Here is a 23,245-nt window from a genome sequence, read left to right on the forward strand (position 1 = left end):
AAGTTATCAGCTCTGGCACCGGGCACAAGCCAGCCTGCAGGTACATGATATTTTTTAATACGGGCCATCACCACTCCCAGTCCTGGGAGAAACCTGGGCCTGCCCCAGATGTATAATAATTCTGCCCAGAGAGATCTCAACGCTAGCTGAAGAAGGATCCCCAAACCATCCAGAGTGGTTCCCTGAGTTCCAAGGGGGCGCTGGAAGGGAACAGGGAAGAGCCTGGTGATAGGGTTTGACGTCAAGGGTCCCAACCCTGACTATCCTTCTGCGCCCCGCCCCCAGGGTCTCCATTGCCGCCGCCCCGCCCCACCACTTTGAGCCGAGGGGTAGCTCGGAGCTCCAAGGTCCCCTCCCTAGAGCGGCCGCCCCCTCGGGCCTCTCCGGAGCCCTCAAAGAGCCGCATGAGGAAGCGGGGACCCGCCCGGGGCAGGAGATCCCCGGCGGTGAAGAGGTAGAGCACCGGGTTGACGCTGGAGCTGAAGAAGGCCAGAGCCGTGGTTCCGGCTCGCGCCGCCTGGCCCGCGCCGCCCAGCCTGGCGAAGGCCCCTTCGGGCGGAGCCAGCGCGGCGAGCGCCTGCAGCACGTTGACGGCGTGGTAGGGGGCCCAGAGCAGGCCGAAGGCCAGCACGATGGCGCCCACCAGCCGGCCCACCCGCGTCACGCGCCGCCCGGCGCCCCAGCGGACGCCCCGCAGCCGCGCCAGCGTCACGCCGTAGCAACCGAGCACCAGCCCGAAGGGCAGCACGAAGGCGGTCAGGGTCTCCAGGCTCAGGTGGGCAGCGGCGTGGGCGGCCGACGGGTGGCACAGCTGGCACACATGGTCCGCCCCGAGGTGACGGTAGACGGCCGCCGGGGTGGCGAGCACCAGGGCGGCCAGCCAGACGGCCAGCAGCAGGCGGCGGGCCAGGGCCGGGCTGCGTAGCCGGGGCGCCAGGAAGGGGCGCGTGACGGCGAGGCAGCGCTGCAGGCTGAGCAGGCCGGTGAGCAGCACGCTGGCATACATGCTGAGCGCGCACACGTAGTACACGGCCTTGCAGCCGGCCTGGCCCAGGGGCCAGGCCTGCCGGGTCAGGAAGGCCACGAAGAGCGGCGTGAGCAGCAGCACCGCGCCGTCGGCCAGCGCCAGGTGCAGCACGAGCGTGGCCGCCAGGGGGCGCCCTCGCGCGGACCGCCAGCCGGCCAGGCTCCACACCACAAAGCCATTGCCCGGCAGTCCCAGCAGCGCTGCCAGCAGCAGGAAGGCCGTACCCGTGGCCCGCGAGGTCTTCCAGCTCAGCAGCGTCTCGTTCCCCGGAGGACGGTAGCAGACCGACATTCTTCTGTCCTTCCGGGAGGCTGGAAAGAGTCGTGGGGCGCATTCAGGTGGGGCAGAAGCCCACGTTCCGCCTGATGCCAGTGAGAAGGGACTGAGCGTCCCTCACTCCTCTGTAGCCTGCCTCTGTTCTGTCTGGGGGCCTCTGTCTCTCCCCCCCCCCCCCACCCCCAGGACCCCAGCCCCAGCTCAAACACTACTTCTTGGAACCCATATCCCCAGCTCTCTGTCAGGCCACCTCCCCAGTCCTGACTCCCAGGCTGTCCCTGCCTCCACCCCCACCCTTCTCACCTGGCCTCTCCTTGGTCCGGCCCCATTCCCTATATGTATATACCGCAGGGCAAAAGTGAGTGGAGGGGAGTAAGGTCTAGTGGGCAGATCTACTTACCCAGCTGGGCGGGAGCAGGGTTGGGGGCTCTCCAGGGGCCTGGGGAGGCCCAAAGGCAAAGCGGCAGTGGGCAAGTTGCCTAAGTCTGTCTTGTGCCTGTCAGGTTGGCAGAGGGTGAGGCAGAAACAGGGAGGGACAAGGTGGGGCTCCTCTTGGGCCTTTCCAGGAGCCCTCCCTCACCCTGCTGCTTCCCATCACTAACTCGTCCAGGCATGTGAGAGCCCGCCTCCCACATGTGGGCTCCAGGAAACAGGATAGGCTGAGGGGGTGCAGATAAGGTTCCCTGGGTGTGTGGGTGAGTAGGGACACTGCCGGATCCTGCCCCTGGGTCCTGCCTCTGTGCTCATTCCCCCCCTGCAACACACACACACCCCCAGTTCTCAGCCCTCCCACCCTGCAGCTCTTACACTGTCAGGCATCCCTTGCCAGCTCTCAGCAGAGAAGGCAACCCAACTCCTCATTCCCATAGCTGCTGTATCTTTGCCTGTTTTCTGACTCCTGACACTGCTAAGCCCCACTTTTCCTCAGCTTCCTACCTACCCCCTCTCACCTCCTGCCTTGGGCCCTGCCCCCATCACTCCAGCCTCATGGTTCTCAGAGGGCTATCAGTGACAGCTTTCAGTGTAAAGCATGGGGCTAAGTTCCCGGGGGGAGTGGGAGAGGCACGGAGGTGTGACGGGCTTATAGGCTGCGTGAAGACTTGTGACACACACCCATGAAGAGGCCACACTGCTGGGCTGCACCGGGATACAAGGTGAGGAAAAAGGAGAGGCTGCGGTGAGAGACACACTGGAAGGAAGCCATCTCTGGATGGCGAGGTCAGGCAAAACTTAGGAATGACATTTGGCAGATTGATAACATTGAGGGAAGAGGGAACAGGGCTTCTGCCTGTCAAAAGCCAGAAAGGGGCTCCCTGGGAGCCAGGACACCAGTATTGTCTCAGTTTGGTTTTCCTCCCAGCAGAGCTTGAGTTGAGGGTGTGGATACAGGTAATCCTGTCTTTAGGCGGTCAGCTCAGGAAGCCAGAGTGAGAGCAAGGGAAGGGGAAGAGGGGTGCCAATAAGAGGGCGTTATTAAGTTCCTTCAGTGGGCTCCAGGAACCTCTGAGCACACAGAATACCTTCCGTAAAGACAGAAGGCAGATGTTTATGTCCAGCTCACCTTCCCCATTGTTTGAGGGTTGTCCTAGAGGCTTTAATGCCCTGATGCACACTTGCAGCCTGTCCTGTACATCTTCAGACAAGGCTCCTGGACAGTGTGTGTGTGTGATGTGTTCACTGACAGTGCGAGTCTGAGCTTCCACACAACTGTTATCACAACCACAGCTGAAGTGAGAGATGGGACACGGAATACCTCATTAAAGGAGGCATTTTCTCTGCCAGCCATGACTGTGCATGCTGTCGCTCAGTCATGTCTGACTCTTTGCGACCCCATGGACTGTAGTCCACCAGGCTCCTCTGTCCGTAGGGACCGTAAGAATACTGGAGTGGGTTGCCATGACCTCCTCCAGGGGATCTTCCTGACCCAGGGACTGAACCCGAATCTGTCTCCTGCATTGGCAGGCAGGTTCTTTACCATTAGCGCCACCTGGGAAGCCTCCATCCATGACTCCTTCATGCTAATTAAGTGGCCAGTGGAAGGGAAAAGTGAGTGACTAATCCACTGTGACTGAAGCAGGCAGTTCTAGAGAAGGAAGTCAGAGAAATGTTAAGCCAGCCCCTCCCCTGGACCACAGAAGGAAGAGCAGGAAAGCAGGAAGGCCAAGGTCCCAGACAGGATCCTGATGATCCTGGATCCATAGATCACACCCTGTGGGCGCACACTGCCTCCTATCCTGTTTTCTCCAAGCCCTGCGGGTCCTCAGCACAGCCTCCCTTTTCCTAAAACTGCAGTAGATGTTTTTTTCAGTAGGTGGCAGCACGTACAAAGCAAATCACACAACGCAGCTTTGCACAGATTGGCAGCTAGAAGTTCCCTGCATATAAAGAAAAACACCAGAGATTACATTCCATAGCTCCTGTTTACTCTCACATCACACACTGCCACCAGAGACATACTCACAAAACCTCCATGGCTTCTGCCTTCCACCACCACACCCCGCCCCCACCCTCACCTTGGACTTTGCCCTGTGTACTGGCCAGGCAGAGGGGGCCAGAGTCCAGGCTTGACTCATCCTCCTACTCACTGGGGCTGAGATCCCAGCTCAGGAACAGAAAACACCACCACTTCAGCTCCAACCCAGCAGAGAAGCACCCAGCCTAGGACTCCAGGGAGAGGCCCCTCTCCGGGTCCCTCCCTCCACCATGGAGTACCTCTCTAACCTGGACCCCAGCGGCCTGCTCAGGTGACTCCTAACCCTCCACTCCAGCTCTAGGTATATGGGCAGAGCCACAACACTCCATTCAGCCTCTAGTTTTCTAGACTCTCCAATTTGTACCCCTCCCCCTCCCTGCCACCACTTTTCACAGTGGGCTTGTCTAGATTCTGACCCACACCCAGTCCCCCATTCTCCCCATTCCCCCGCCAGCCCCCCACTTCCTCCATCCCCCGCTTGGTAGTCTCTTCCTCTCCCTGGGCTACTCTCATCTGCACACCTAGATCCTCTCTCCCAACTGCCCTAACGCTGCGGCTACCCCACCCACGCCCATCACCCCCAGTGCACTCAGCAGACCTCTCACCCCTTCTTGACCTTCCTTCCCACCTACCAGGTCAGTATCCAACATGAGCGCTGATTTGGGCCGAAAGGTCTGGACCTCGGCTCCACCGCCCCAGCGACCTTTCCGAGTCTGTGATAACAAGCGGACCACCCGGAAAGGCCTGACAGCCGCTACCCGTCAGGAACTGCTAGACAAGGCAAGTGAGTCAAGTCCCTGGGTTCCAAGAGTGGGGGCAGCCAAGGAGCTAGTCAAGAGGGAGAGCTTGGAATGTTGAGCAGAAAGAGCGGTGGTTATTACACGGCTGCCCCTCCTTCTGAGGGCTGAAAGCAGGGGGGCCAGCCCGATGGCTTCTACTGCATTTGAGGCAATTCCTTTTTTTTCTAAGGAGCAAGCTTGTCTTTGGGGGTGGGGAAGGAGTGGATAGGGTTGGAGCAATACATTTCAGAACTCCAATGTATGGAACGGCAATGTCTGACAGATCAAATTCAAATCCTGATTCTGCCACTTCCTACTGTCAAACCTTGGGTAGGTATTCAGCCCATCAAAACTTGTAAAAAGGAAACAATACAGCTGCCTCCTTGGGCTGTGGAAAGGTGTAGAAGATAAGGTATGAAAGTGCTACAACAGATACTTGACCCTCGTGAAGACTCAAAAGGTGAAAAGTCACCATTACTGCAAACAGCTCTGGAGAACTCTGTGAGGGTTGGGGAGAGTGAGGTGGGGCGTTGGAGATGAGACCCCATCATGGCAGGCCTTGTCAGCATAATACCTCTACCCCAGAGAACGTGGCTAGCTTTTCAATTCCAAACCGGCAGGGGTGGCTTGGAAGCTGGGAGAGGTGACAGTGCCATGGCAGGAGCAAAATAGGACAAATGGGAAACAACGGGCCCTAATGAGGGTTTCCCAACAACCAAAGAACAGCGTGAGCTGGAGCCTTCTGCAGGGACGCCCAAGAGCCGCAGAGAGCCAGGGTCATCACCCAGCACCCAGGGCCGACCGTTGGGTGCTGGGCAGCTGGGCAGGGACAGGGCACAGGATAAGCTCTGCCCCTCCCCTCCTGCTTCTTGCCACTGGGCAGGCTCTGGAGGCCCTGGTGCTGAGTGGAGCGCTCACACTGGTGCTGGAGGAAGACGGGACCACTGTGGAGAGCGAGGAGTTCTTCCAGCTGTTGGAGGATGACACGTGCCTGATGGTGCTGGAGTTGGGACAGAGCTGGAGCCCCCGCAGGGTGAGAGGCCCATAGTGGGGCTGCAGTAGACCACTGATCCTTCTGTCTCTCCCAAGCCTCTTGTCTCACCTAGCCCTGATCTTGGGGACAGAGGCAATGAGAGAGGTGAGGACTTGTCAGACTCCTCATAGAGGACAAACAATCCAGGCAAGGGGCGGGGGGTCAGTGTCTGTCCCAGGGCTGACAGGGTCTAGTGGTGAAGCTTCAGTACACTGATGAAGGGTTGCCCTGCAGAGTGGGGTGCTGTCGTATGGCCTGGGCCGGGAGAAGCCCAAGCACAGCAAGGACATCGCCCGCATCACCTTCGACGTATACAAGCAGAGCCCTCGAGATCTCTTCGGCAGCCTGAATATCAAAGCCACGTTCTACGGGCTCTACTCCATGAGCTGTGACATTCAAGGACTCGGCCCAAAGAAAATACTCAGGTCAGAGGCCACACGTCACACTTTTCCACCCCTACAGTTGCAGCCCCAACAATTCCTTCTCACGCTCTCCCCCACCCTGTTAGCTCTCCCTTGTGGAAAACCCCCGGCCTCCAGCCTGTGGCCGCCTCCCAGGCTCCCCCCACCTCTGACTTCCTCTTGTCTCCGCCCTGCAGGGAGCTCCTCCGATGGGCCTCCTCACTGCTGCAAGGCCTGGGCCATATGCTGCTGGGGATTTCCTCCACCCTTCGTCGTGCTGTAGAAGGGACTGAGCGGTGGCAGCGGCAGGGTCGCCTCAAACCCTACTGAGCAGGGGGTCTGGCCCTAGCCTCATTCCAAGACACACACTGGAAAGGACTGTGACGGCGTCGAGCCTGGGGGCCTGCACAGTGCAGACTGGCCAACTCACCTCATCTCCCCACTGTCCTCTGACGTGCTGACAACAGGCCTGTCGGCACGATCCTCCCACTCCCGGCCTACCCTCGTTCCTGAAGAACACTATCCCTTCCTGCCCATCGTTCCAGCCTCCCGCTTACCCTCAAAGGCCACAGCCTGTCCCCAGGTGTCTGGACCCCATTCTGATCGCCACTACATCTACAAGTCATACTCCCCTGCTGTCCCTAGGCTCCTCGGTGCCCTGAACAGAGCCCTCTCTAACCTCACCTTGCGATCTCTCTTTCTCTGTACCCTTCCCCCTGCAACATAACAAAAGTGTTTCCAATAAAAATATAAAAATGTTTATCAGTAAGACATTTGACTCCAATTTAAACTAGAACAGGGCAAGATAGATACTTCCTCTCCCCACCCCCCATCAACACCCAGTCCCAGATCCAAGCCCTCAGTCTTCAAGTATGGAGTTCAAGGCCCGCCTCCGCTTGGCCACTGCCCCCTGCTCCTGTTCCCAAGCCTCTCGACGCTTCAGGAAGGTAGTCAGGGCCACGTTTCGAGCCACATGGTGGCCAAAAGGGTCTCTTATCAGCTCCTGGTTCCGCTCCCCTGCAAAGGGAACCATTCATGTTTAGTATCACCATGCAGTCATCCCCCTAGGCTTGAAGAGACTACTTGGGGAGAAGGTCCCTGCATTTTTCTGGAATCCTGGGTCTGCCTCAGGATAGAGTTAACACCTCACTGTCCAAATAACAAAAATGGAAGCGAAGGGCTACACAGAGGGGCAGACTACATGGAGGGGCAGGGGAGAGCAGACTGCTCAAACCCACAGCCAAAACCACCCTTTAGAACTGAAGTCTCTGTTGAATTTAGGTCCACTTCCAGCCATCCAGCTTTTCAGAATAAGGAAAGGGAACGTTTGGAAAGGTCAAAGAGAGGCGCTCACCCAGCTCGGCAGCAATTTCCTTCCGGGCCCCCAAGGCTGCTCCGCTCCAGATAGCATCTAGCACACGGCTGCCATGGCGACTACAGGCCAGCATCACATAATGTCCCTGCATTGAGGTAAGTAAGGTAGAGCCATCTACTGCTACTGCTAAGTCACTTCAGTCGTGTCCAACTCTGTGTGACCCCATCTAGGGCAGTCCATAAAAGGGTGATGTTGGTGGGGGTGGGGTGGGGAGGTGAAGTTAAGAGGCCAGGTTGAAGCAGTCTAGGAACTACGCATCCTCTCTGTGACTGAAGGCCAGTCCCGGGGAAAGCACACACTCTCCAAATGGAGGGACGGCAGAGGAATCAAACAGGAGCCAAAAATCTAACCTTTAGGGTCTTTAGCACCCGGCGGCGCTGCTTGCGTGTCACGGAGGGGCTGGTGAGGACAGCATCGAGCACATGGGAGCCGGCAGGGCTTTGGGCCAGAGTCAGAAGCTGCGGTCCTGTCAAGGCACTGAGACTCTGGAGTATGAGACAGGGCCTGGAGAAGTGCAGCAGATGCTGCAGCAGGAGAGACCCAAGAACTGCCACTTCCCCCAGGCCCCTGGCGGCGGCCATTTCCACCTGAGAGGACAAAGACAGGCAGTTAGGAGGCAGCCACCAAACCGCCACCTTCACTTGGATGAAGCCAAGAGATCCCACCTCCCTCACCTTGGTGGCGAGGGGCTTCCTCCGCTCTGGGAGGCCTGGTTCCCAACTAGTCACAGGCTTGGCCTCTCCCCTGCCTCACCCACCTGGTGCTCCATGGGCACTGCCCCCTCCTCCTCCGCCAGTCCATAGTACACTTCATAAGCCATCAAAGCGGCAAAGAGGGGCACACAGGCCACTTGCCGGGAAGAGGGCTCTGCACAGTGGAATGCCTAAAAGGGAAGACAGAACGTGATGAAGCTGAGAACTACCTCATCTGACACCTCGGCTTTCCAGCCAGGGGAAAGCGTTCAGGACAGGTGCCTGACTCCACAAGAACATAACCTGCAAGCGGAGAGGATCTCATCTTCCTTGCTGTATTCACAGCCTCCGTATATATAACAGGGGCTGAATAAATTTTTTTTCCTTGAAAGTTCTTTCTTTGTCCAGGGAGACACATTTCATTCCAGGGCCATGAGATGGCTCTGGCTTCATTTCCCCCATACCTGTGAACTCTCTGGGTATCAGATCCCATGGGTTCAGAAATACAACAACTGAAGATTAGCTAAATCCTAGCAGATAGAACTTGAACTCAGGGTACAAATGGGTTGCGGGTAACCCCCACTCACCTCCAACAACAGCTGCAGGACCTGGGCTTGGTGGGTCCCAACTCTGCGGCAGGCGCCAACCAGGGCAATGACTACCCCTGGGTGACCCTGGGCCAGCACAGCTTCCAGGGCGGGGCTCAGCTCCTCAAACACAGGGGACAGCTGAGGGGAGACATGGGGTAAAGAATTTGACATTCTGGTAATGGTGGGCTAAGTTATTCGATGAAATCTTCCTGCCAAAAGCAACTAAAAATGCTAGGTAAAACATAAAAGCATTGGCAAAAGCCAAGACTTTGGTTTGGATGGATAAGGAAGGTCCAGAACAAAAGAAGTCTTAGAGGTGAGACCTCACATGGGGAGGGGGAGCAAAAGGGAGGGCTAGAGTTAAACCTGCCCTTCCATCCTAGCTCTCAACCCAGGGGATCCTGGCAAAGCATGCCTTGGCACTAAACAACAAAGAGAAAGAGAAGCTACGAAAGCAGTTCTGCTGCTCGCGTGGATTTGCAGCCAAGCACCCAGAGACTGAGCAAGCCACGGAAGCTCAGGCTGAGAACTTGGATTAAGCCAATCTCCTACTGGCATTGGCACCTGAGAAAAGCTAAAGCACATCCTTTCTGGGAAGAAGGCACCTTCACCCTAAGCTCTGGGAAGCCTCCAGGGGAATGGCCAGCACACTGTTGGAAATACAGAGGCATGTACACAATAAAGCAAAGCCCAGTGAACAAGAACTAACAGAAACAGACTCGACCAAGTTCCCAACTCACCAGCTCAGGGGTGGTGATGGCATCCAGGAAACGCTGCAAAGGGAAGTTGGCAATAGAGTGTGCAGCCAAGGCCTGCAGCTGTCCTTGGAGGTGATCTGCAAAGAGGCTCTGGAGCCTTGCGGGCTCTGACACTAGCAGCACCTGCTCCAGGAGCCTAGAGCTTGTCTGATCTCGCAGAAACAGCAATAGGGGACTGAGGACAAGGAGAAGGTGATCAGGTAGTCTTGACTTTATTCAAAATGCTCACATCACTGGACTTATCATGGCAATCACCATGGACTTATCATGGTGAAGTGTACTGAAATAGCTAATCACTATACTGTCTAACAGGAACTAACATAATGTCGTAGGTCAATTATACTTTAAGAACAAACAAACGAGGAAAAAAGATCAGATTTTTGGTTACCAGAAACAGGGGGTCTGGGGGGACGGGAAACTGGCTGGAGACAATCAAAAGTTACAAAATTCCATTTATAAGGTAAATATATACTAAGGATGTAATGCATAACATAATAAATACAACAACACTACCATATGTTATATACGAAAGTTGTTAAGAAATTAAATCCTAAGAATTCCCATCACTGGGAAAAAAAATTTTTTTTTCTCATTTCTTTAATTTTGTGTATAAATGAGATGATGGATGTTCACTAAACTTATTGTGGTAACTGTTTCATGAGGTAAACCAGTCAAATCATGCTGTATACCTTAAAATTATGTAGTGCTGTATGTCAATTATATCTCAATAAAACTAGAAAAAAAAGTAAAATAAAAAAAGAAACACACACATACAGAGAATGGAAACAAACAAAATACCCACATCATGTCATTCATTTCACATGGCCCACCACCTTGATCAATCCTGAGGCCCTGTCCATACCTGCCATCTGCTGAGGAATTTCGGCTACTCAGATAGCCAATCACAGCACTGCAGAGGTGGGCACAAAACTGGGGCAGCTTGCGGTGTAAGATCTGTAAGGCCACTTGAAGGCAGAAGCTGGATATCTTGTCAGTGATAAATACTGTGGGGGAGGGCAGAAATAATAAAAGTGGCTTTCCCAAAATCCAGACAACCTACACAACCTCAGGCAACAGGGTATAAGGGACTATGGACACAAATGGTCTAAACAGAGCCTTTACAACAAACCAGGCAAGATTTGAAAAAAAGATGAATAAGACCAATGGAAATAAGAGCCTTGTTTGATGATAATCCTCTCCTAAAAAGAAGATCCGAGATCTTCCTCTATTTCCCTCCTTACCAGCAATGTCCTTTAGAAAGCAGGAGCTCAGTTTCTGAAGGCAATTCAAGAAGGTTTCAGGGACCTCAAAATCAGTTGGCTTACATTCCCGAGATGGGGCCTTTTGTGCCTCTGAAGGAAGATCAAGAACATATAGAGTGGTGAGACCACAGACTGCCATCCCGAAGGGAGAAGAACTGCACAGCTGAACAAGGATTTGGCCTGGAGATGCAGAATGCATACGGTACAACTCAATGTCTCATCTCATCTCCATGACTGAACTGAGACTACATTTCCCTTATAATTTTTCTAAGGAACTTCAACCAGCTCCCGCATGGTCCATAGGAGATAGTCCAAACTCCTCAGTCAGGAATTCGAGGTGTTCCAAAATCAGGCCTCACCTAAACTCACTACCCTGTTTCCCAGCGTTTTTCAAAATGTAGGCCCGCTGCCTATGAGTGTATTATGAAATCAATCTAGTGGGTCTCAACAAGCACTTTTTATGTAACACACAGAATAAAATGAAAAAGGAGGGAATTCCATGGTTGTCCAGTGGTTAGGGCTCTGCACTCCCACTGCAAGGGGCAAGGGTTTGATCCCTGGTTGGGGAACTAAGATCCTGCAAGCCACACATGGCACAGGAGAAAAAAACGGTCGGGGCGAGGGGGTGGGGGGGCGGCAGGTAGAAAATATCAGTGGATTGCATGTAGAAAGGTCTTGCTTCCTGACCTTTGGCTTGAATCCAATATGTGTATGTACACACACATGTATATTGAATGATGCTTGAAAATTGTTTTCTTACTGTGAGCTGTAGTTAAAAAAAGTTTGAGAGGCAATGCTCAAGTGAATCATCTCTTCCACTTACCCCCATTCTTCTAACAGCTGTCCCCTAAACACACATAGGCATCCTCACCTCTGGGTCTCCATGCGCACTAATCTTTGGCCTGCTATATCCCTGTCCTAATTTCACTGCTAATTCTTCAAGGACATGAAGAAATCTTCTGCTTACTCTCTCCTTCTGAACTTCCTAAACTCTCCTTCCCTGGAGGTCCACACCCCTTTCTTGTAATACTTACCAGGTGACTGGGAGCCACGGTGCCTGGCTCTCTCAGACTCCAGAAGAGTCCCTCCCAATACCTGCAGCAAAGTTCTGACCACGAAGCTGCCATGTGTGTCTCCACAATAGAAAAGAAAATCATCACAGACCTCAGCAGCTAGTCCCAGGACCAGCTCCTCCAGGGTCTCCACATGACCATCCTTCCCATCCTCCTCCTCCTCCTCCTCCTCCTCCTCTTCAGGGCTCCCTAGCAATCGAGGCAGCTGTAGCAAAGCGCTTTGCAAAACGTGGACCCCACATCGATGACAGGCCACAAAGCGCAAATTGGAGTGCAGAGCAGCCCATACTCGACACAACGGCTTCCGGGGACTGAACCCCAACAGCTCCTGTAGCATCTCACTGCCAGTCCGGTTTGTGGCCAAGGCTAGGGCCTGAGCCTCCACTTCCTTCAAAACATTGTGCACCATCAGCTCTGAAAAAAAACAAAAAATACATTAAAGAGAATAAGAGGAGAAGGTTATACCTTAGGGGAGATGAAACTAAGTCCTCACACCCTGGGGACCCACGAAATTGTCCTTACCTGTCCTGAATTTTATACCCAACCAGTTCCTCCCTTGATCCCTCTCCCCAAGTTGCTCCCTACCTCGTTCTTCTCCCGTCTCGGGGGCCTCTTTCAGCGCGGACAGCGCTTGGCGGAAATACCCCAGAGCTTCTGGGCTCAGGTGAGGGTGCGCATCTGGGGCCGGCTCCGAGCGCCCATCCGGAGGCGGGCAGGGATGTCGCTGGCGGCCTGGTGGGGGGCGCCCCGCGCCCTTGGCCCCGCACCCTCGTTTTCCGCCAGCTGGGAACCGACGCCCCTGTTTGTGGGGGGAACGCGGACCCAGGCCCATGGGTGCGTCGGGGCCGCTCCGCCCGGAAAAGCTGCCTTAGCTGCTGGGGGAACCTCAGTCAGCCGGTTGAGGGCCCGGGCCCGGCAGAGTTTAGACACGCCGGCGCGCTTAAGGCGCAGCATTATACGTCATAGCCTCGCGACTGCCTCTCTGGGGAAGGCGCGGCTGAGTCTCTGGATCGCCACGCCCCGCTGGTGGATACTGGCCTTCGCCCCTTGTCCAGGCTCCTGCGTGTCGTACTCTTTGACCCGATCCTCCGAGTCTCCTGCGGAAACCGGACCAGAACGTGTACTTCTACTCGACCGTCGTCCTCTTGGCTTCTTGTCCCGCCCCTGCGACCAGAATTAAAACTCCTCGACTTCGAGAACTTTGTGAGCCAGACGGCGCGAGGACTCCAGCGGCAGCACAGGTGGCAGGTATGGAGTTCGAGCTCCCTCCACATCGGGCTCAGGGTCCCTGGGCCTCGCGCCAACCCTCCACGCGGAAGCCGCACCTCTGGGCAAGGGGCCTGAACTCCATAGCTCAGGACTCTGCAAGACGTGCCGAGAGGGACTGCCCCGCCACAGTCCCACTCAGAGTCCCAGTAGATGGCCGGCCTGGACAGCCCCTCGCAGCCCCCTTCTTCACTCCTTGGTCTCCCAAAAGGGACAGCCAACCTTGTCCGGGGCCTGCGCTAGTTATCCCTCTCAGAAACTTCTCTCCCCATCAAAGGATCTCAACCTTGGCTCCCCTTCCTACCTCTATCAGGATCACCCCCCTCCGACATAACGCAGTCTGCAGGCTTCCCTCAGAGCAAGTCCTTGCTTCCACAGATTTAACCCCTTTGCTTGTTGAGTCATGCCAGCTACCATGAAGGGCCAGGTGTGCGTGGTGACTGGTGCCTCCAGGGGTATTGGCAGGGGCATCGCTTTGCAGCTCTGCCAAGCAGGTGCCACAGTTTACATCACTGGCCGCCACCTGGACACACTGCAGGCCACTGCTCAGGAGGTGAGTGCGTCCTCTGGAGTCCCAGGGGGCAGAAACCATCCGAGGGAGCTCTTTCCATTAACTACTCCTCTTAATCCCTTACCTGAAACCAAAATATTCCTCAATAAACATGAACATTTATTCTAAGTGGGATAAGTAAACCCCATAAGTTACTTCAGATCAGGGCACATTTTGCCATTAAGTGAATTTTATGGGAAAAAAAAAAAAACTTTATTTGAGAGCTTTAGGGATTTTGGAATTGCATTTCAAGAGTTGTGGACCTGTGCTCTTTCTCTTTTCTTGTTAAGATTTTATTGAATTGTGTTTTCATTGGATTTTTCTACTGAATTTCAGTTAAATAAATTTTGGGGTACCTTTGATTTGCTAGGCACTGGAGTTACCAAATTTAGTAAGACATAACTTTTGCTCTGAAGTCTAAGGCAGAAATGGATCCTTTCAATGTAATGTGAATATAGGAAGTGATAAGAGATGAAAGTAATGAGTACGAACATGATAAGCAACAAGTGTGTCCAGAATGTTCTAGAAATGTGAGTGAGCAGTTCGGCAGGGAAGTCAGAGGGTGGGACCCAGAGCATGAATCTTCAGGATATGAAGATTGTTCCTGAATAAATTATTCTTCTTTCTCTGAAGTTATAGAGGAGGGGACACATTTGTATAGGAATAGGAAGTAGAGTTTGTTCGTGTCTGAGAGCTTTGTTTTTTCATTTACCAGGCAGCAGTGTTGGTGGAGTGAGGGTAAGAAGGCTGGGATTGAGTTGAGATTCCAGATAAGTGGTGAAGGGTGGGAGCTAAGGGCACAAGAGATGGAAATGACCAAGAATGAAGAAAAAGAACTCCTTTCTCAAGAGTTCCTCCAAGCCTATTTGTCCCTCAGCCTCCACATGCAGAGTAATACAATGCCTTGAACATAGTAGACCTCAGAAAATGTCTGTAGATTTTAAACCTGGGATTCCCCATCCCCCTTGCTCCACAACAGTACCTAGCATTACTGACGGAGAAGGCAATGGCACCCCACTCTAGTACTCTTGCCTGGCAAATCCCATAGACAGGGGAGCCTGGTGGGCTGCAGTTCATGGGGTCACTAAGAATCGGACACGACTGAGCGACTTCACTTTCACTTTTCACTTTCATGCATTGGAGAAGGAAATGGCAACCCACTCCAGTGTTCTTGCCTGGAGAATCCCTGGTGGGCTGCTGTCTATGGAGTCGCACAGAGTCGGACACGACTGAAGCGGCTTAGCAGCAGCAGCAGCAGCATTACTGAAACTCCTCAAACAGACACCAGAGGGCAGTATTGCCCACCATGTTGCCTCAGCTACTGCCTGAGGCCTAGGATTGCCTCAGCTCCCACGTTGAGGCTGACGGGAGCTGAGTTCTGTCTCACGTTGTGCAACTCAGACCTCATATCCCTTCTGTCCCTTTCCAGGCGCAATCCCAGGGAGGCCGGTGTGTGCCCGTGGTATGTGATTCAAGCCAGGAGAGTGAAGTGCGAAACCTATTTGAGCAGGTGGATCGAGAACAGCAAAGACGTCTGGATGTGCTGGTCAACAATGCCTATGCTGGAGTCCAGGTGCTTTTTGAACTTTGACCCCAGCTCCACACTTCGGACCTCCCCCTCTGACCTCTGAGTCCTCATCCCCACTGGTTGTCCCTTCCATTATCCAGCCCCTTCTTGCCTCCAGAGCGTACTATTCATCACTCTCCCTGTGCCTTCCAGCCGATCCTGAACAACTCTAAGAAATCATTCTGGGAAAACCCCGCCTCCATTTGGGATGACATCAACAACGTGGGACTCAGGTAGGTGCTTCCCTGGCCACCCACTTAAGGGCCTGGGCTCCCCTCAGTCACTCAGCCAAACATTAACAAGCGCCCTCTCCTTTTCCTTCTGATCTCCTCGTCTCTTTCTTCTCCCATCTGTCCTATTTGTCCACTGCCCTCTGAAGGAGTTTCATGCAGGTGAATCTGGACCCAGGAACGTCAACTTTGGCCTTGTTTCTGTCCGTACTTTTCATCTGAACTCGCCCTTGCCCGCTCTCCTGTCTCACTCTGTCTGTCCAAATGCATGATCCATAAGGAAGCCTCTTTCCCTTGGTAAAGCTTGCCACGGTATGTCCAAACATGGCTGCTGCTAAGTCGCTTCAGTTGTGTCCGACTCTGTGCGACCCCATAGACGGCAGCCCACCAGGCTCCCCCGTCCCTGGGATTCTCCAGGCAAGAACACTGGAGTGGGTTGCCATTTCCTTCTCCAAACATGGCTAGAGGAAAGACTTGTTTTGTTTTAGATCAGCAGGTCAGTGAGGAAGACTGAATGCCAGCCATCTTCGCCTTACCCTCCTCACTCCAGGCCCACAGGCAAGAGTGTTCCAGGTGTGAGTAGAGAGGGAAGGGGTTTCACATGCATCTGGAAAAGGAATGAGATGAAACACAGCATTTATAGTTCACCCAGCATGACATACATCCTTCAGGTCTGTGTTTATTGTTGGGAAGAGGGTACCCTCTCAGAAACTATACTGCATGGATATGATCAGCCACCTGTGGGAGTCACCTAGAGATTACATGCAAATCTATGTCTAAAGCATCTAAGGAAACCCTCGGCTTCTAGTGGCAATCTCAGGGAAGCAGGATTACAATCCACTTGTCATTTCCAAAGTGGAATAAATGTTGTGAGGAAAGGGAGATGGTCAACCAAGAGTCAAGAAAAACCCAAAGAGCTAGAAATTGGCAACACCCATGTCCTTAGCCCTCTAAAGAGAGGGGCCTTCCACACTCTCACCTCTTGCTGGTCAGGGTTTTGAGCCTGCAAAGCAGAGGCCCAGACCCTGGCACCAGAGCCCTGATGAATGCTCCAAAGCGAAGGTTACTCTGGGACCCTGCTGGAAGCGCACCAACACCTCCTCTCACCTCTCACACACATACTTATCGTGCCTCTCCTCTACATTGCCTGAGGTTGGCCTTCTTTTTGATACCATAACTCACTCTACTTGTTTTCATCTGGAGAGTCCTGTCTCCTGTGCAAAAAAAAATGTTTTTCTGGTTATCAAGTATGTGTGTGTTGTTATTATTTTTTTTTAATATACTGTGTAGACCAGTATAATCACATTCCCCTAGTCGCCACCCCTCTCTTTTGCCCGAGATATCATTGTTGTTCTTTAGTCACTAAGTCATGTCTGACTCTTTTGCGACCTCATGGACTATAGCCTGCTGGTCTCCTCTGTCCATGGGATTTCCCAGGCAAGAATACTGGAGAGGGTTGCCATTTCCTTCTCCAGGGGATCTTCCTGACCCAGGGATCTAACTGACATCTCCTGCATTGGCAGGTGGATTCTTTACCACTGAGCCACCAGGGAAACCCCCAAATATACTGGGTAGATTAGTATAATCTTATTCCATAATCACCAACCCTTCCTCTTTTGCCTGAGATATAGCTACTGTTAATAGCCTAGTATATATTCTACCATTCATTTAAATATTCCAGTGGGAAGAGATACCATAATTTATTTATCTAAGCCCTTATCTGTTGCAGTAGTGGGAAAAAATTAGGCTAAAAAATATGTACCTCAGAGATTTTAGTAAACATTATCAAACTGTCCTCTAAAAAGACCCCACCAATTTATAATCTCAGAACGACGAAGGAGAATATCTGTTTCCCCATGTCCTCTATCATACTAGACAATATCAGGCCACAAGGTCAGGCAAGTTTGGCCGTTCTAATAAGCCAAAGATATCTGAAGATGTTTTTTAAATTCACATTTCTCTATTATTTGTGAAGTTGAGCTTTTGTTTTTTACATTTGTATCGGTTCTTTATTCTTTTCGTGAGTTGTGTTACTAAATTATTCTTTTCACATCAATTTATAAGAGACCTTTGTAGAATAGATCCCTTTAATGTGTGTTTTACAAATATCTTTCCCAATTTATTACTTGCCTGCATGCTTTCTTCAGCTCTCTAAACACACTTAAATGTATATACATGTATGTATTTGTATATCTACGTATATACATGTCTTAATGTATAAGTTATTTATATCTTGGTGTGATACTGAGACAAGCTTCCCCATGGTAAAGCGTCTGCCTACAATGCGGGACACCCGGGTTCAATCCCTGGGTCAGGAAGATCTCCTGGAGAAGGGAATGGCAACCCACTCCAGTATTCTTGCCTCCCCCTCAAAAAAAGGGGCTCAAAGAGATATTGGAGAAGGAAATGGCAACCCACTCCAGTATTCTTGCCTGGAGAATCCCATGGAGGGAGGAGCCTGGTAGGCTACAGTCCATGGGGTCGCAGAGTCGGACACAACTGAGCAAATTCATTTATTTATTTATACTTTCTTTTATTGCTTTTAGGCACTCATTTTTTTATACCCAAGTATTTTGGGAATGCATTTTAAAGCAATAAATGAGGTAGAGAACCCATCCCACCTACTAAATAACTGACCGTGCATACATGCTAAGTCACTTCATTCATGTCCAACTCTGAAGTGGACTGTAGCCTGCCAGGCTCCTCTGTCCTTGGAATTCTTCAGGTAAGAACACTGGAGTGGGTTGCCATGCTCTCCTCCAGAGGGTCTTCCTGACCCAGGGATCAAATCCGTGTCTCTTATGTCTCCTGCATTGGCAGGCGGGTTCTGTACCACTAGTGCCCCTTGGGAAGCCCAAATTATTTGTTGGCCAGATGTTTGTTGTTCAGTCTCTCAGTTGTGTCTCCAAGGGTTGGACACCACTGAGCGACTGAACAACAACCATCTCTCCCTGTTGGTTTGAAATGTTCCCTTACTACTTTGCTGAATTCTTCCTTACACTTGGATTTACTATTGAGTACTTTGTTTCACTGACGTATTTAGGTATTACAATGCCAGTCCTGAATTCTTTTTTTAAAAATATTTACTTATTTGGCTGAGCCAGGTCTTAGGTGTAGCAGGCATGATCTTTGACCTTTGTTGTGGCATGTGGGATCTACGTGGGGTCTAGTTCCCTGACCAGGGATTGAACCCTCTACATTGGAAGCTCAGAATCTTAGCCAGTGGACCACCAGGGAAGTCCTCTGCATTCTTTTAACTATTATGTCATTGTACATTTTATGGCAGCATATCCCCCTCACCCACAAGATATTATTCTTCCTTTTTCAGAATTTTCCCGGCTATTTTCACACATTTATTCTCATTGACCTTTAGATTATTATCAATTTCTCCAGAAGTCTTGAGATATCACTCAAATTGAATCTGTGGATTAATTTAAGCAGAACTCAAGTTTTACATGTTGGTTCTTTTAAACAGAATCTGTTCTTTTTTTACATATTTAGGTGAGAAGTGGATTATTTAGAGAGAAACACAGTCCATACATAAAATGTGGGCCATCTCAGAGGGAGAGAGCGGCCTGTATTCTTTTATATTAAATAGAGCTTTATAGTTTTTCCTTGTAGATCCTATGTATTTATTATCTTTTATCCCCCAGATCTATTTTAGCTTTGTCATTGCTGTCATGACAGAGCACTTTTTTTCCGTTACAGTCTTCTAAAGATTGCCATTTCTCCTCTTTCAGTGGTTAATTTTACCTGTGGGTTTCTTAGAATGTGACCTCAGGCCCTTGGTTCACCAGGTTGGCGGCCCTGTTGGAGAAGGAAATGGCAACCCACTCTAGTATTCTCGCCTGGAGAATCCCATGGGCAGAGGAGCCTGGCAGGCTACAGTCATGGGGTCACAAGAGTTGGACGTGACTTAGTGACTAAGCCACCACCACCACCTGGCTCAGAAGCCACTAGGGGGCAGAAGAAGCTTCTCGAGACAGCGCTGACATGGTTCATTTCTTCTTCTCTGCCCCACCTTCTAGAGGCCATTACTTGTGTTCAGTGTATGGGGCTCGGCTGATGGTACCAGCTGGCCGGGGGCTCATCGTGATCATCTCCTCTGTTGGGGGGCTGCAGTATCTCTTCAACGTCCCCTATGGTGTGGGCAAAGCTGCAGTGAGGACCCACTGGCGCAGGGGTTGGGGTGGACAGTCACAGTTCCCAGAGCTCAGGAGAGATGGTTCCTGGTGGTCCAGGCGGTGAGGCTGACTGGCCCTCCCCTCTTCCTCTCCCCTGTATAGACAGTTCCTTAGCCTGGGCTCCTCTCCATTGGCCGGCCAGTACACTGGGGAAGGTGGATAGCTAAGACGGGGCTCCTGGGAAGGCCAGGTGTTGGGGGCATCCTCGGCGGAAGCAGGCAAGGCAGGAGAGGGAGGTGCCACGACCAGGTGCCTTGACTCCCACCCGGCCTTCTGTCCCTCTGCAGTGCGACAGGATGGCTGCGGACTGTGCTCAGGAGCTGCGGTGCCACGGGGTCAGCTACGTGTCTCTGTGGCCGGGGCTGGTGCAGACAGAGCTGCTGAAGGAGCACATGATGAAGGAGAATGCTTCAGATCCCCTGACTAAGCAGGTGGCCGGGGGAGGGCGAGGGTGGCAGGGAATGCAAGGAACCAGTCTTTCCCTCTCCAATGACAAGACAGTGACAGCAACAGAGAGTAGATACCAGGGCTCACTGTGGCAGGCGCAGGGCTGAGCGCTGACTCGCATTCTGTCCTTCACTCCGTAAGGGAGATGGTAGCTCCATTTTACAGATTGGGAGACTGACACTCAGGGAGGTTAAGAAACTTGCTCAAGTCACATATCCTGTAAGTGGAAAGACTATCCGCCTCCAGAGCCCATAGTCTTGACCTCCACTCTGAACTAATCTAGAAGGCCCAGATGCGGTTGGCATCCCCATATTCTTCCACTTAGGAAAGGCAGAAAGGCAGTGGGTACCAGTACACGGTTACAGGGCTCGCGGATGTGGGAAGGAGTGATTCCCATACCTTCCCAGATGTTGAATCCTGCAGGCGCGGTGACAAGTGCCTCCCTCTCCTGTAACAAAAGCTGAAAGCAAGAAAGGGACTTGGGCAGTGCTCTTGGAAATTAACCCTTCAATCTCTGCCCCTGTATTTCAGTTCAAATTTTTTTTCTCATCTGCGGAGACCACAGAAATGAGTGGCAAATGTGTGGTGGCGTTGGCAACAGGTGAAAAGGTTGGGGGCGGCTGGTAACGAGAAAGGGCATGGAGGATCTGCAGGGTGGTGGCCGCTGGTTCTGGGTCCTGAGCCAGGAATACGCCCTTCTTTTCTATGGCTTCTGGACACCCAAAGGGTCCGATGCCCAGTTTGAGGTGTGGGAGCCTCAGCAATTGGATCCTGGGAACAGTGGCCAGGAGCCAGAGGCCCAGAAACCTTCCTAGAAACAGAAAGAAACAAATATGGGCTCTTAAGTCTATCTTGGTGATGCCCTGTGCCACTGGGCCCAGGCCTGGTCACCCTGGGCCATTCGCAGGCTGTCTCAGCTGTCTGTGTGCCCACAGATCCCAATATCCTGAGCCTGAGCGGGAAGGTGCTGCCGTCCTGTGACCTCGCACGGCGCTACGGCCTGCAGGATGTTGATGGTAAGAGCTCTGGCCCAGCAGCCAGCCTGAACCTCTCTTCCTTCCGTTTCCAGCTCACTCCTTCTCCCCTTCTCTCCCTTCCTTCCTCACATTCCACTCGGTCTCTGCAGCCACGTGGGGGTGTCTGAGAAATGGGAAACAAGGATCTAATCCTTCTCCTTTTCCTTTGGTCCACAGGCCGCCCTGTCCAGGATTATTTGTCTTTGAGCTCCGCCCTCTCCCATGTCTCCAACCTGGGCTGGCTGGCCTCCTACTTGCCTGGGTTTCTCTGGGTGCCCAAATGGGTCCTGACCCTCTATGCTAGCAAGTTCTAACCCCGCTGGCCTCACACAATTCTGCTTCCCTTTGGGCTGAGTGGTTGGTCTATCTCAGTTGGAACACAGCCTCCTTCCCCGCCTACCTACTGCACACCGTTGATCTGAAGAGAAGCCTCTGCTGTGTCCTGGTTGAGCCCTGGGGGCCTTTATAGGTCCTTCTTCAGGCCTTCCTTACCCCTGCATTTTACTTTTTGCCTTAACACTGAAAAATGTTCTAGGGGCTAATAATAAAGCTCTCATTTCTCCTTCAGCTCATTTTCAAGCGCTTATCCTTTGCTCAGCAAGGTGGTAGGTACTTTAGAGGAAGACCTAACGATATGCAACATGTTGAGGCTCTCAAGGAGCTGCATCCACAGGACAAGGCCCCTTTCCTCCACATCTGCTCCTGCTCTTCCCTGCAGAGCTGCCTGTCCCTTGCCCCAGCCAGGGAGCGGGGTACCTCCCCAGCCAGAAGCAGGCACACCCCTTTTCCTCACTGCTTTCCCATGCCCTCATTCTGCCATCTCTTCAGGGATGCCCACTGCCTTCTAGCTGGGCCTGATCCCAGGGTGAGGCCCAGTCCAGGGAAGGCAGAGTCCATGATATTCAGGATTTCCTGGAACTGGGGAGGAAAATCCCAAGGGGGAGGCAGAGGAATAGTTGACGACACCGACGCACTCGCGTTCTCCCTCTTGGGATGACACCCCAGGAACTGTTTCCTGAAGAACTGATCATAAGAACCTTTCAGAGCTGCTTTCCCTGCTTGGGGGTCTGTCCCAGCCTGAGGCAAGGCAACAGCGGATGTGTTCCAAGGAGCCAAGGGCCCCTTTGAGGCCACCTTCCCGCCAGCAGCTCCACGGTCATCAAGGTAATGGGAGAGCTACTATAAATCAGAGTGGCAGAGGCCATTTCTAATCTTCCAAGAAGGCAGGGGGAGAGCTTAGGCCTCCCACAGCTGCCTACAGAGCCTATGGAAGCTGCGATCTTCCCATGGCTTTCTGGGAATAGCCCCTGGTTACTGCTCCAGTGACTGCCGGGGTAGCTGTCTCACCCATGAGAGCTGATATGTGCATCTCCTCCAATCCTGCAGCCAGCCACTTCGCGGCGGTTGCTTGATTTCAGCCATGGTGAAAATATACATGCTACAGGAATCAACAACTTCTGTCAACCAGGGTTTTTTTTCTTTTTTTTTTTTCAAAAGAGCCAGCCAGCTTACAAGCATGTGACTGGAACTGCGTACCTAAACTCCACCATTTGCTGAGGCACCCCGTTTAAATCAGAGCAATCAGATTTCCTCACCACCCTCTCACCCCCTTCCACTCACCACCCTAAACCCCCTGAGATTGGTCAGGGGCAGCAGCAATTGCCTATATGCTTTAAGAAGGACAAGGGCCTCAGGATCTCCTCCAGCCTTCCACAGCCATCTTTAAAAGCCATCACTGGGACAAATCCTTTCATGAGGGCCTTGTCCCCTAAAGGTCACAAGGCATGATGGGAAGAAAATAGGCTTCAATGGTGTACAAATCTGCATACAAACCCTGACTCCACTCCTTTGAAAATTAAGTGAAATAACACATATGGGCCAAGCAATATGGAGCCAGTAAAGTCAGTTCTTTCTCTTGACAAATAGGCAAGAGTGTGCTTTGCAGCAGGCACCGTTCTTGGCTTTGGGAGAGCAGAGAACCAGACAGAGTAGGCTGCAATCCACAGAGGACTTTCATTCAGCCCTGGAAGACCTTAGAAGTCAGTATAGACCTTCCACTTACCGTAGGAAGTGAGTGAACTGGGGCCCCAAGAGTCCACACCATGCAGGGTACAGCCTTGATCCTGGTGTCTCAAGAAGCCAGAGGGAGCGGTTTTCTTCAAAAGACACCACACTGCTTCCCTCCAACAAGACTTAATTAATCTTAGAAATGTAAACAGTAGAGTAGAGGTCTGAGAGAATGAAAC

General features: G+C 52.3%; 4 protein-coding genes across 4 annotated transcripts; 2 read left to right on the top strand and 2 right to left on the bottom strand.

Moving 5' to 3' along the window:
• Window positions 1–2,002, bottom strand: LTB4R2 (leukotriene B4 receptor 2). The gene is made up of 2 exons (XM_055536270.1): window positions 1,704–2,002; window positions 1–1,338 (listed from the first exon to the last, which is right to left on the bottom strand). Exon 2 carries the CDS (start codon window positions 1,316–1,318, stop codon window positions 242–244), a length of 1,077 nt encoding a protein of 358 aa, XP_055392245.1. The 5' UTR covers window positions 1,319–1,338; window positions 1,704–2,002; the 3' UTR covers window positions 1–241.
• Window positions 2,003–3,857: 1,855 nt separating this feature from the next.
• CIDEB (cell death inducing DFFA like effector b) lies at window positions 3,858–6,319 on the top strand. Its single transcript, XM_055536972.1, has 5 exons — window positions 3,858–4,047; window positions 4,412–4,556; window positions 5,439–5,588; window positions 5,823–6,013; window positions 6,187–6,319. Exons 1-5 carry the CDS (start codon window positions 4,007–4,009, stop codon window positions 6,317–6,319), a joined length of 660 nt encoding a protein of 219 aa, XP_055392947.1. The 5' UTR covers window positions 3,858–4,006.
• A 405-nt stretch (window positions 6,320–6,724) lies between these two features.
• Window positions 6,725–12,867, bottom strand: NOP9 (NOP9 nucleolar protein). Its single transcript, XM_055536969.1, has 10 exons — window positions 12,325–12,867; window positions 11,701–12,153; window positions 10,646–10,756; window positions 10,267–10,408; window positions 9,387–9,579; window positions 8,644–8,784; window positions 8,122–8,247; window positions 7,715–7,951; window positions 7,344–7,449; window positions 6,725–7,006 (listed from the first exon to the last, which is right to left on the bottom strand). The coding sequence occupies exons 1-10, from the start codon at window positions 12,569–12,571 to the stop codon at window positions 6,849–6,851; spliced, it is 1,914 nt and encodes a 637-aa protein (XP_055392944.1). The 5' UTR covers window positions 12,572–12,867; the 3' UTR covers window positions 6,725–6,848.
• DHRS1 (dehydrogenase/reductase 1) lies at window positions 12,850–21,566 on the top strand. The gene is made up of 9 exons (XM_055536970.1): window positions 12,850–12,987; window positions 13,384–13,558; window positions 14,985–15,128; window positions 15,276–15,355; window positions 15,846–15,927; window positions 19,824–19,967; window positions 20,515–20,584; window positions 20,919–20,999; window positions 21,177–21,566. The coding sequence occupies exons 2-9, from the start codon at window positions 13,409–13,411 to the stop codon at window positions 21,311–21,313; spliced, it is 888 nt and encodes a 295-aa protein (XP_055392945.1). The 5' UTR covers window positions 12,850–12,987; window positions 13,384–13,408; the 3' UTR covers window positions 21,314–21,566.
• Window positions 21,567–23,245: the final 1,679 nt, after the last annotated feature.

The sequence above is a fragment of the Bubalus kerabau genome, chromosome 10 (assembly GCF_029407905.1).
Source record: "Bubalus kerabau isolate K-KA32 ecotype Philippines breed swamp buffalo chromosome 10, PCC_UOA_SB_1v2, whole genome shotgun sequence".
Lineage (NCBI taxonomy): Eukaryota > Metazoa > Chordata > Mammalia > Artiodactyla > Bovidae > Bubalus > Bubalus kerabau.